This window comes from Atta colombica, unplaced genomic scaffold, assembly GCF_001594045.1.
Source record: "Atta colombica isolate Treedump-2 unplaced genomic scaffold, Acol1.0 scaffold38, whole genome shotgun sequence".
NCBI lineage: Eukaryota > Metazoa > Arthropoda > Insecta > Hymenoptera > Formicidae > Atta > Atta colombica.
In genome coordinates this window covers 4115852-4126489 of record NW_017259490.1, presented here as the reverse complement: position 1 = coordinate 4126489, position 10638 = coordinate 4115852, and the positions used below count along the sequence as shown (strand labels likewise).

Genomic DNA, 10638 nt, shown 5'->3' with positions numbered 1-10638 from the left:
TATATATATATACATATATATACATATGTATACAATTGAAAAATTTGTGTTAAATTCAACACATTTCACATATCTAAACGATCTATTTATTTTTGGATTAATTTAACACAAGATTAAAATGTTAGAATGTATTATGTAAAATATTACGTAAAAAATTGATGACGTCAAAAAATGTAATACTGACACAGTAATCATATTTCTTCATTAAAATTAATACTATTAAATTAACACGTTTGAATAAATTTAACGTCTATAATATTAACACATTTTATTCATTTATCTTAGAATTTACGCTTCAAATAACATTATTTTTATGTTACTTATTCACTTACTCATTAATTGTATTATTTTAACTCTAAAAAATGTTGAATATTAATTTAATATGAAATATTCAAATACACAATCACATTATGTTAAATTAACATTCAGATATACTAAAAATTCGACAAAAAATTTTAACAAAGACCTGAGTGGATGATTTCTATCACAAAAATGTTTTTTACACTTATATATAAATGTATACATATATACATTTTTATTAATATAAGAAAGATTTACATTCCCTATTGATGATCGCTGTAGCGTCGTACAATTTTTTTATTTTATTCATAAAGAGGATTCCCTGCGGAGTCGTTTGTTGGGTTTAATACAGTCTGCGCCGCGAATAACAAGACGACTTCCGCTTCCGCGGTTGCACACACGGCGCAACGACTTGAGAAATATCGGGGAAAGAAGTTATCTCAAAATTCTCCCCTCGAAAGAGAGAGAATTTTGTAAAGGACCGCGGTGCACGCGAAAGTATGTGCCGCGATTCTATTCAAGCATCGGCCGACGGAGGCAAAACTACTTTAACGATGTCTTTCGCACACGCTTGTTGGTACAGTTTTCCCGCACGGTGAATCTCCGGTCGCGATTACGTTGCCGTAGACATAAAGTGTACCGTGAGGAAATTATATTTCTCTATCATATCTTAACGCTTCGAAAAATTAATTTACAACGGACGTTATAATATATCTACTATAGGAGACATACCGCCGAGTTGGTGGCAGAAGTTATTTTTCTGAAGAAAAAAAAAGCATGCAGTTTGTCCCGATAGTTCTTAAACAATTAAGATAATTGACCTGTCGATCCATTTGACGAGTTGACAAAATTTTACTCTAACGAAGACATCGACGTATTTCACAAGTTGAAATTTTGTTAGAATTGTCGACGGATAGGCAAAAAGAAATCATAGGATAGATAAAAAGTCCACGTCCATCGCGTTTAAATCGCCGCGGAATGAGTTGAAACCACTTCACATTGTCACTCTCAACCGCAAAGAGCCCGGAGCGAATCGACGAGTATCGCTTTGATCACGTCATGGAATGACGACGCTCGTCATTCCAAACGAATCCCCGTGGAAACTCTACGTGCACACGTCCTCTACTCGTCCGCCATTACCGGAAGTTCGTACATCCTGGCAGGTAAAGGATGTATCGAATGAGGAGTCGCATCCAGAATCTCTCTCCGCGAATCTCCGTGGCATGGTGGCCGGTTGCACTGGTTAGAAACCGGTTGTACGAGCAACTTTTGTAATGAGATTCCTCAAACGCTGCCGATGGCAATACAGGACGGCAGTGAGGGTCGCGGGTGAAGGGAGGAAGTTGGCAGGGACGGATCTAGGGAATTCTCGGAGAGATTATTCTCCGAGAGCTCAGCGCCTAAAAGTGTATCGCATGATAGAATCGTTAGTTTTGGAATACTTTTGGAGAAATAAAATCATTTCGTTATTTCTTTAACTGTGAAATTGAGAAGATATAAGTCTTCGAAAAAGTTACTTTTCTAAGGAAAGATTGGATGAATCGTGAACTCACATTAAAAGAGATCAGGCAAACTAAAGAAACAAGTATGAATGAATGAATTCATTCAAACGGAATCTTGTACAAATAATAGATATGAATAAGATCGTTCAAAGTTACTTTATAAAAAATAGCATAGATATGGATTCTCAATATTAAGAAATGTGTCTTTATTTTATTACAATGTAATTGCTACATTATACAATGTCACTTTCAAATTACATATAGTTTACATTTTTAGTTTAATCTGCTTCCTATAAATTTTATAAAATTCTGATTGTAAAATAATGTATAAATATTCAGAGACTGGTTTTGAATGTATAAATTTACTTTCTTTTACTCTTTAAAATATGTTGGATTTGCATCGAAATTTATAATATAACGTTATGTATCTTAGTAATTATGCGCAAAAAGTGCAAATGTTATTGCGCATAAATTTCTGCCAAGGAATATAATACCACACAAGGACGACAGACTGACGTTTTCGCGAAGAGCAGTATCGGCGTATCATTTCGTGTGATCGGCCACCTCGGGAATCACGCAGGACACGCACGCTCGCGGCCGTTCACACGCACGAGAGTGACGTGTAAAGCAGGAGAGTGCCGGCTTGGAGTCATCATCAGCCGGCAAGGCCAATCATCTGTTCGAGGGCAGCCATGCAGAAAGCGCGGTGAACGGATTCGGCTCGTGAAATATGCCGATCCCGTAGCCGGCTTCCTTTTTAGTCGAATACGAGAACGTGGCTGCCCGCGAAGACTCGGACGTTTTCACGTTTATGAAGTGTCCGATAAACTATATCTGTGGATTCGTTAATTCCGATTCGGATGTTTTTCAATGCTTCTTTATTAAATATTTTAATATTGAAATTCAGATTTAAAAAAGTTACAGACGAAATAAATTTTCAGAATTGATCCAATTTTGGCTAAGAGATCCGACTAAAAAAGCCATCCCTTTTCGTATAATTTTTAAACCGTAAATCTCATTTAGAGTCGAAAAATCATAAAATAACATCAAAAAATCATAAAAACAGGTAACTCATATTTTTCAATCTGTTATTCAGGCGGACTATCTCTATTTTTTAAGCGAAATGTGATAAATACATAGCGCGCATATTTCAATAATCTGTCGCTTGCACGGTTTATTTTCATTTCCCGAACAAAATATGAAGAATAAACGAGAGAAATATAATTTGTTTCTCCACGTATTTACTCGAAAACAAATGTCCAAACTAACCATTGAAGCGGTTGTTGTTAATTCAAACAGATTGCAACGGAACTGGACCAGCTGTGCAAGCACGATAAGCGCAATGACTGCATCAGTACGATATCGCGACGATATTATCAATTAGAGATACAAATAGCAATCGAAACGGAAGTATCGATCGATAACTAGCGATTAAAATCGCGAAGAGGAAAGTAAATGCAGGAGTATTCTATTTTTTTTTTCTTTCACAACTCAAAGAGCGAAAAAGGCGGGCGAGTGCGCGGAAAATTGCATTATGAGTTTGTTACGGGATTGCGAACGACGATCTTGGAGGTGCGCTTGTCCGACAAGCCATAAATGCTTCGCGCGGTATTTCATTTTCCGCGCGCCAGCTTTACGAACAGAGCGGCTCGGGTTTCTGCTCGCGCGAGAAAAACCATTCCACCTATCGCGGAGGAAGAACTCTGCAGGATGAAATTATTTGCGCGACGGTCGTTATTATTTTTCAGCGACGCGTAAAAATTTTACGAGTCTGGCGTTGTGCGAAACGCGCGTTTCCTTCAAAGTTTTCCTTCTCTTTCTTTTTCCTTTTTCTTCTAAAATACACACAGTCTCTCTCTCTCTCTCTCTCTCTCTCTCTTTCACATATTTCACATTGTAGATAGAGACGGACTACGAGAAACACTGGTAGTTCCCGGGTTAACTCGTCGCGACTTCTGAACTACAAAACTTAGGGCCCAGACAAATATCTGTAGTTCGCCGAAAGAGTGTCAGGATCGTACTACCAAAGTTGCAACTTTTATTAGCTCAGAGCGAGAATCTTGATTAACCGATTTCGCAGATTTTCACGCGTTCGCTCAATATATGGTATATAATTTGCGTAGCTTAATTGTAGCACTTTTCTTGTGAATAAAAATATTGTATTTTATTTTATTATTATATTATAAAATCTGTATATATGAAAATTTCGATAAATGGATAATTGATTATTGACTCGATTAAAGAATATATAAATATTATATATATAATAGATAAATTGAACAATGTGCAATTTTTTATTAAAAAAAAAGAATAATTAATTATTACTTGCGATTACATTGTACGATAATCAATAAATATGTAACTATTTAATATTGCAATGATTTGAAAACATAAATCTATTATTTAAATTAAGATTTATTTTGAATTTATTGATTTAAATATTAAATTTTTCGTTTAATAGGGTCTCTATTTCTTTTCTATAGACGCTAGCTATTTTTACACACTCCGTTTTTCATTTCCAATTCAATCCATTAAAATATATCAAGTATAAAAATAAATTGCTACGATTGCAATTAATATTAAGTATTTTTTTTTATTTTCGTTTGTAAATCGTGAAATGGATCTCAGATGAACGTAGTCTTTCGTGGCACGACCGCTACTTAATTACGCGGAGTGCCTGGCAGGAAGAACTTCCCACATATCACTAGGCCAGTGCTACATTTCGTGAAAACCCCGAACCGAGCCAGCCGCCTGGCTGCAGAAAATCAATAACACCTTTAATCCGTCCCGGTGAAATAAGCTCGCACAGAGTTCATTACCGTGTGGTTATTTCAACCAGTCCAAAAACAGTCTATTTGGTGGGACTCGTATGCATTTTTCATTATTCGGTATCGCAGAGCACAAGCAGTGTTCCATTTATTCGCTGTTAATCGACGTCGGATTTAAACAATTTTATTTATGATTTTGTTAATTTTTCATTTTTATTATGATAATTATTATACTAATTCATGCAAAGTTCATTCTTTGACTGCAGAATTATTGATAGCTCTTCATTAAATATGATAAATTGGCTCTATATCGAGGAAGATCTTAAATCTCGCGTCTCGTCAAAAGCGATATAATAAGGTTTACGCAAGTCTCGTCGAGAAATAGAATTTGCTCCGGAAATCCAAGCGACGGGCTCGAGACTATTTTACGGCACGTAAATCAATTCGCAAACGTGGTAATGCGCGTCGCGCGGATCTTCTGTGTTGTAACGCGCGTATGTGAAATAAAATTACGATTTGTGCAAACAGCGCGTGGCCGCCGCGCTTGCGATTATTGTTGATCTATCGCGACTGTCCGTTGCGATCGCGTTATCCACTGGCAGGGGTGGACAGCCGTTCGATCAAATGAAACCTAAATCAAAAGAGGACGAGCGCAAACGGTATCCCGCAAAAGGAATCTTGAATCTGTTTGACGAGAAATCGACTCATACCATCCCCTTTAAGTATAAGGACGTCATGTGCCATCAATATGCATCGATTCACGCATTTTTTCTGCGAAAAAATCATTTGCGTTTTTAAAGACGTCTATAACGAGATTGTAAGGCGTAAAACTTAAGCTTTAAGCCGTGAGAAATTGATCTATCATAGTCGATTCTCCTCACATTCTACTATGAGTCAATTCTTTACGGTTGGCTCAAAGTTTAGTTTTACGTCTTTAAATCTCATTGTAGATGTTGCTTTATTCGTTGTTCCTCCGATTTTAATCTTTTAAGTAATTTTTGACGTCTCTGTAAGTTTCTTTAATAATGATAAATAATAATAATAATTATAAATGATACAAGCAATTATACGAGTAAATAGGTTTAACTAAAACTAGGAATATATAATATGAAATAGAAATACCATTAATAATGCTTCACTCTGGACTTGAAAATGTAAATATACATTTGTACCACTCAAAAGATTAATAGTTGCAAATGGACAAATCAAGAACAATCCGAATATGTTGAATTGCGTTGTTACGACGCGATAGCAAAAAGTAGATTTCAACTAAAATCGCAATAAATGAAGAAAGAAAAAAAAGAGAATGAAAACCTTTTTTTATGTTTTTTTAAGTTTTCGAATCTCTTTGTTGAACCGAGACAAATTCTCCTTTTGTAATTAATGCACACCGCGCTCGTTGGAACAATATGCAGACCGTAACGTACACGTGCACCGTTGCAGAGCGCCGTCGCGGTTCTCGCAATTGGGACACCTCGCGGCGCGCGCGAGCTGCATTGCGGGTCGTCCGCGGCGTTTTCCCTGCAAAAATGCAACATCGCGACCCGCAAATCTCCCTGCCGACAAACAAGTTTATCACCATTGAAAAAAAAAATCGATTCTCTGAAGCATCGTTTCGCTTTTACCCAAAAGCTTCACGGTAAATTCGAACAATGTCCAAAATCCCATATTTACACTTCGTGTTTAACAGTGATTCACTAATTGTGGCATCATTTTACGTTGAGATACAAAGAGTTATGTTTGTATTTCGAAACAAAGATTGAGCAAACAACTATTGAGCGTTTAAAAAAAAACGGATTTGTTATAATCAGGATAAATTTGTAAGTACTAATTAGATCTAATAAATCTATATAATATTTTAAATTACAAATTTAATTAAGTCTAATTAGTATTTATTAATTTAACACAAGTTTACTCTGACTAATAAAACAGTTTTGTTGAACACTAAACAGTTGCGTAAATTGTAATTTAAGATATAACTAAATTTAATTTAGTTTTGTTACAAAAGGATTTATTTCAATATTGAGTTTCGTTCATTAACAATAAGAACAAACCGTAAATTATCAATCGATTCTAGTAATACTTCAATTTCAGATTTGATCTTTATATCTATATATCGGATATAAAAGTTGACTAATAACTTAACGTGATAAACATTACGTTTCTTATAGGTATCTGTTGATAATAACAAGAACTTGTAAGACACAATAATTGATATCTGTTTAACTGTCCAATAGTGTTTTACGAAACTCTTCGACTGACGTGACAGATGTAATCGCATTCTAGTGAGATTCTATTGTGAAAAGGAAAAGATTCTTTACGAAGGGACGGAGGAATGAAACGAGTGCTTCGCGCGTCACTGACTTTGCCATTTAACATCATTAAGATAAGAAAGCACAAAAGACGACGACGCATAGTGAGAGAATCAAGAGACAAGTAATTTAGTCAAGTATTTTAGTCAAGATTTCGCAAATGTGCTTCCACAGGACAAGTCTATATCTTATCCTTGAATGTGTATAAAGTGTGTAGCCATGATCCATAAACATTTTCAAACAATATATGAGCGTCATTTAACAAACAACGCGATACACTTCATTTGGACGTGAAAAAGGGCTCGCATGCAACGCGACAGTAAACTCTCATTGCGATGCAAACAAAAGGGAAACGAGCGGAAAGTAACGCAAATTTTACTCCATCTTGAAAACATATATTGTTCGCTCGTGTTACACTTTTCACACAAGCACACAGAAAATTAACAATGACTTTGTAAAGTGCGAAGCCTGTATAAATTAAAAGGAACTCCATTACAGAAACTACTATGTTTACTGAACTGTTTACAACTATTAAATCGTATTTCTGGCTCTATGCCATTTTCTTAATGAAATTATAATCTTTTTTAAAATTAATGTTTGATAATTTCTAGAAGGTAACGTCCAAAATATCATGAATTTCTTTAAGCTAACAAGATTTTATCTCAAAATTGTCTTATCAGATTTCATTGAAGATAATATCGTTTCGTAATATGAAAGACAATATTCTCCAATTTTTTTCAAAGACGATATTCAAATATATCCCTCGGCAGTAATGTTCGAGATGTGTCCGGATGTAACATCCGGAATCTGCCTGCGGGCAACGGGTTCGTAACATCGAGAAAAGTTCGAAAGATCTGGAAGTAATGACTAGAATTTCTTTAGGGTTAAAACTCAAAGTTTCTTCAGTTTTAAATGGCTGATGAAGCTATGTGCCTTGCGAAGTTCTAACTTGCTATCTGAGAGTTTTCAGTGATGAGACATGCAAATTTTTTTTGTCTCGGGGATGACGGATCATCGTCTCCGGCAAGGTGACATCCGAAATCTCGTAGGTCCCGACTAAAGTGAATGTTGCGACTCTCGCGCGGTACTCACCCAGAACATGACGTTAAATCCAAAGATCACGTACTTGAGGCAGCAGCTCACCTCGCTGGTATCCCTTCGGTACTTCCGCACGGCGGGCATGACTGAGAGACATTTATCTACCGGTCGTGTGAACCCCACGCATACGTGCCACACAGACACAACACACCGAGCGGATGTACACGCGTGCGACGAACGGGGTGGTGGACGGTGGGGGAGAGGGTAGCGGGGAGAGCGCTGGGGCGGTACACTGTATAATTCACATACAACCGGGGGAGAACAGAACACCTTCGAGCCCGATCACGAGAGCGACGACATGACTAAGCGAAGTGGTTTGCGATGGTTTGCGATAAGGCAAACACTCTTTCGGCCTATTTTTCTCCGTCGGAAATCTGCCTCCTTAAGAATCGCCCACACGCTCTTTCTCTCGCTCTCGATCTCGCGATCTTTTTTTCTCTAACTCTTTTCTCTCAGAGACTCTTCAGTTGATCAGCTGATCATAGTATCGCACCGTACCGCAATTACAACTACCGCCATTGTCACGTCACGGCGCGTACTGCTCGCAGCCGGATCAACGAGACTACCAGCAAGTCGTGACCACCGCCTGCCCCCGCACTGCACATTGCGCGCTCCGCCACCCCCATGCGTCATCCCCCTCCCTTTGGACATCTGCTTCTCCTCCGTCGCTTGGACACCTCGCGCTCCCACCTTCGGACGATCTCGTCGGTTCCTCTCTTTCTTTCCTTCTTCCTATCGCGATTCTCCTCCGTGCGATTGACCCCCCACTCGGTTCGCCACCCTTCCCCTACCCAACAGTCACCCCTCTCTATACATCGCTCCATCTCCCAGGGCCGTCACTAGATGTTTATGGAAAAAGCACGTGTTTGACTTTGTTACAAAGCCTACTTTGGTTTGCAAATATGGTAGGTACATACAAATGATATTAAAAGAAGGTATTTAAAAATTAAATTTATTTCATTTGTATTCATTCGTTATTTTGTCAACGTGAGAAACTAAAAGTAAGTTTATAACTTAGGTAATAAATTTCTAATAAATTTAGAAATTGAAAATACAAAAATATAATAATGATTGTGCAGCAATTTTTTTTTTTATTGAAATAACATTCGCAATAATTTATTGGATAGTAAATACGTAATATTTTGTCGATGGAAATTCCTTCACACTCAAATCGCAAATATCGTAATAAAATAAAATATCTGTTTTAAATCCATAAAACAGATTGAAGCATTAAAATATGAAAAAAACCTGTTTGATAAAAATATCTGCTTTCAAAAGAAAGAAGAGAGCCGGTCCTGTTGTCTCCCTTATATTCCGTCTCATTTCCTCTATTTCTCTTGTCCTTTCCTGTCACTCGATGGCCTTCTGCTCCTTTCTCTCCTTACTTTTCCCTCCCGATTATATCCTTCGTTGTTTTTCCTTTCTCATTCCATCTCTTTACTGTTCTTCTCCTTCACGCATCTCTTTCGCTCTCTTTATCGTTTGATGTTCTTTCTCCCATTTTTAAGGTCTCCATTAATGCCCTTTTGCGCATTTACACGATGCGCTTCTTCGCGATTTTGAACTGTTTTGTTTTTCTTGCGTCATTTTTACAATCTCCGAGTATATAAACACTGAGTTTGCAATCCGATTGAGACCAGACGGCACAAAAATCTTCTTTGTGCTGCTTATGATTGTCCATTTTTTATACATTTTTTATGCATTTCTGTTCTTCATTGATTTATTATGAATTTGTATGTTTTAATAATTATATCTCTTTTTCTACTCTAGTACTTTCTACTTAACTAAGTTCTCGATATTTTATAGTGAAGTAATCTTATATATTATTTACCTTTCTGTGTAAGTAAAAAATTAAAAATTTCTGTTTTATTTACACATAATAATTAAATGTGTCTACACATTTAATTATTACAACATTAAATATAATATTGTAAGGTTTCGTGATATATTTTTTTATGTCCTCGTACGCAGTAGCGTGACAGCTCGTCTTTAGGACATTACGTGAGCAATTTTATCAGAGTGATCGCCTTGTGTTAATGATGATGAATTAACTTATATCGTTCTATCTTACTTAAGTCAACGCGAAACAACTACAGTTATTAAAGCTAACAATATCTATTTTCAACGTTCAACGATCGCGGTCGTTAAAAATCGTTTCTCTTTTTATTGAAATATGATACATATTTTTCATTTCATTCACAAATCATCGAAGCTATTTTTACGCAGCAGAATCAAATAAAAATAATTTAATTATCAAGAATAAAAAAAAAGAAAAGATGAATTATATATGTCATGTGTACTAGTCGTAATGTATATTAATTAGTAAACTCCATTTCCCTTCTCTTCTTTATTTTAAAGACTTAAGAATTAAATAGTAAAATAGTTGTTTCAAAACTAAAATGTGTTTCATAAAAGTGCTAATAAATTCTACAAAATTCTCACATACTCGCACATATATCATATCTTGGATGAAAAATATCAATCACGAATATCGTTATCTTAGGGTTATCCTAGAATTGTATGTGCATCTTCGGTCCCCATTCTCAGCACAATATTTCATGTTTCCACTCTAGTTTTCTTTCCTCATCGCTCTTCGTATAAGATCACAGTATTCTGTCTTTCTCTCTCTTTCTACCACGCAATGCCGCCCACTTTTCC

At 36.4% G+C, this 10638-nt stretch overlaps 1 protein-coding gene across 3 annotated transcripts in view; it reads right to left on the bottom strand.

The window, feature by feature from the left end:
* LOC108690904 (tetraspanin-5) overlaps positions 1-8171 on the bottom strand; it is a 108379-nt gene extending 100208 nt beyond the window's left edge. For 2 of the 3 annotated variants that reach the window (XM_018198443.1, XM_018198444.1), the window contains exon 1: positions 7975-8064. In XM_018198443.1, the coding sequence (XP_018053932.1) occupies positions 7975-8064 (90 nt within the window). Of the gene's footprint in view, positions 1-7974 lie in introns of all 3 variants that reach the window. The other variant, XM_018198445.1, reaches the window with a different exon arrangement.
* Positions 8172-10638: the final 2467 nt, after the last annotated feature.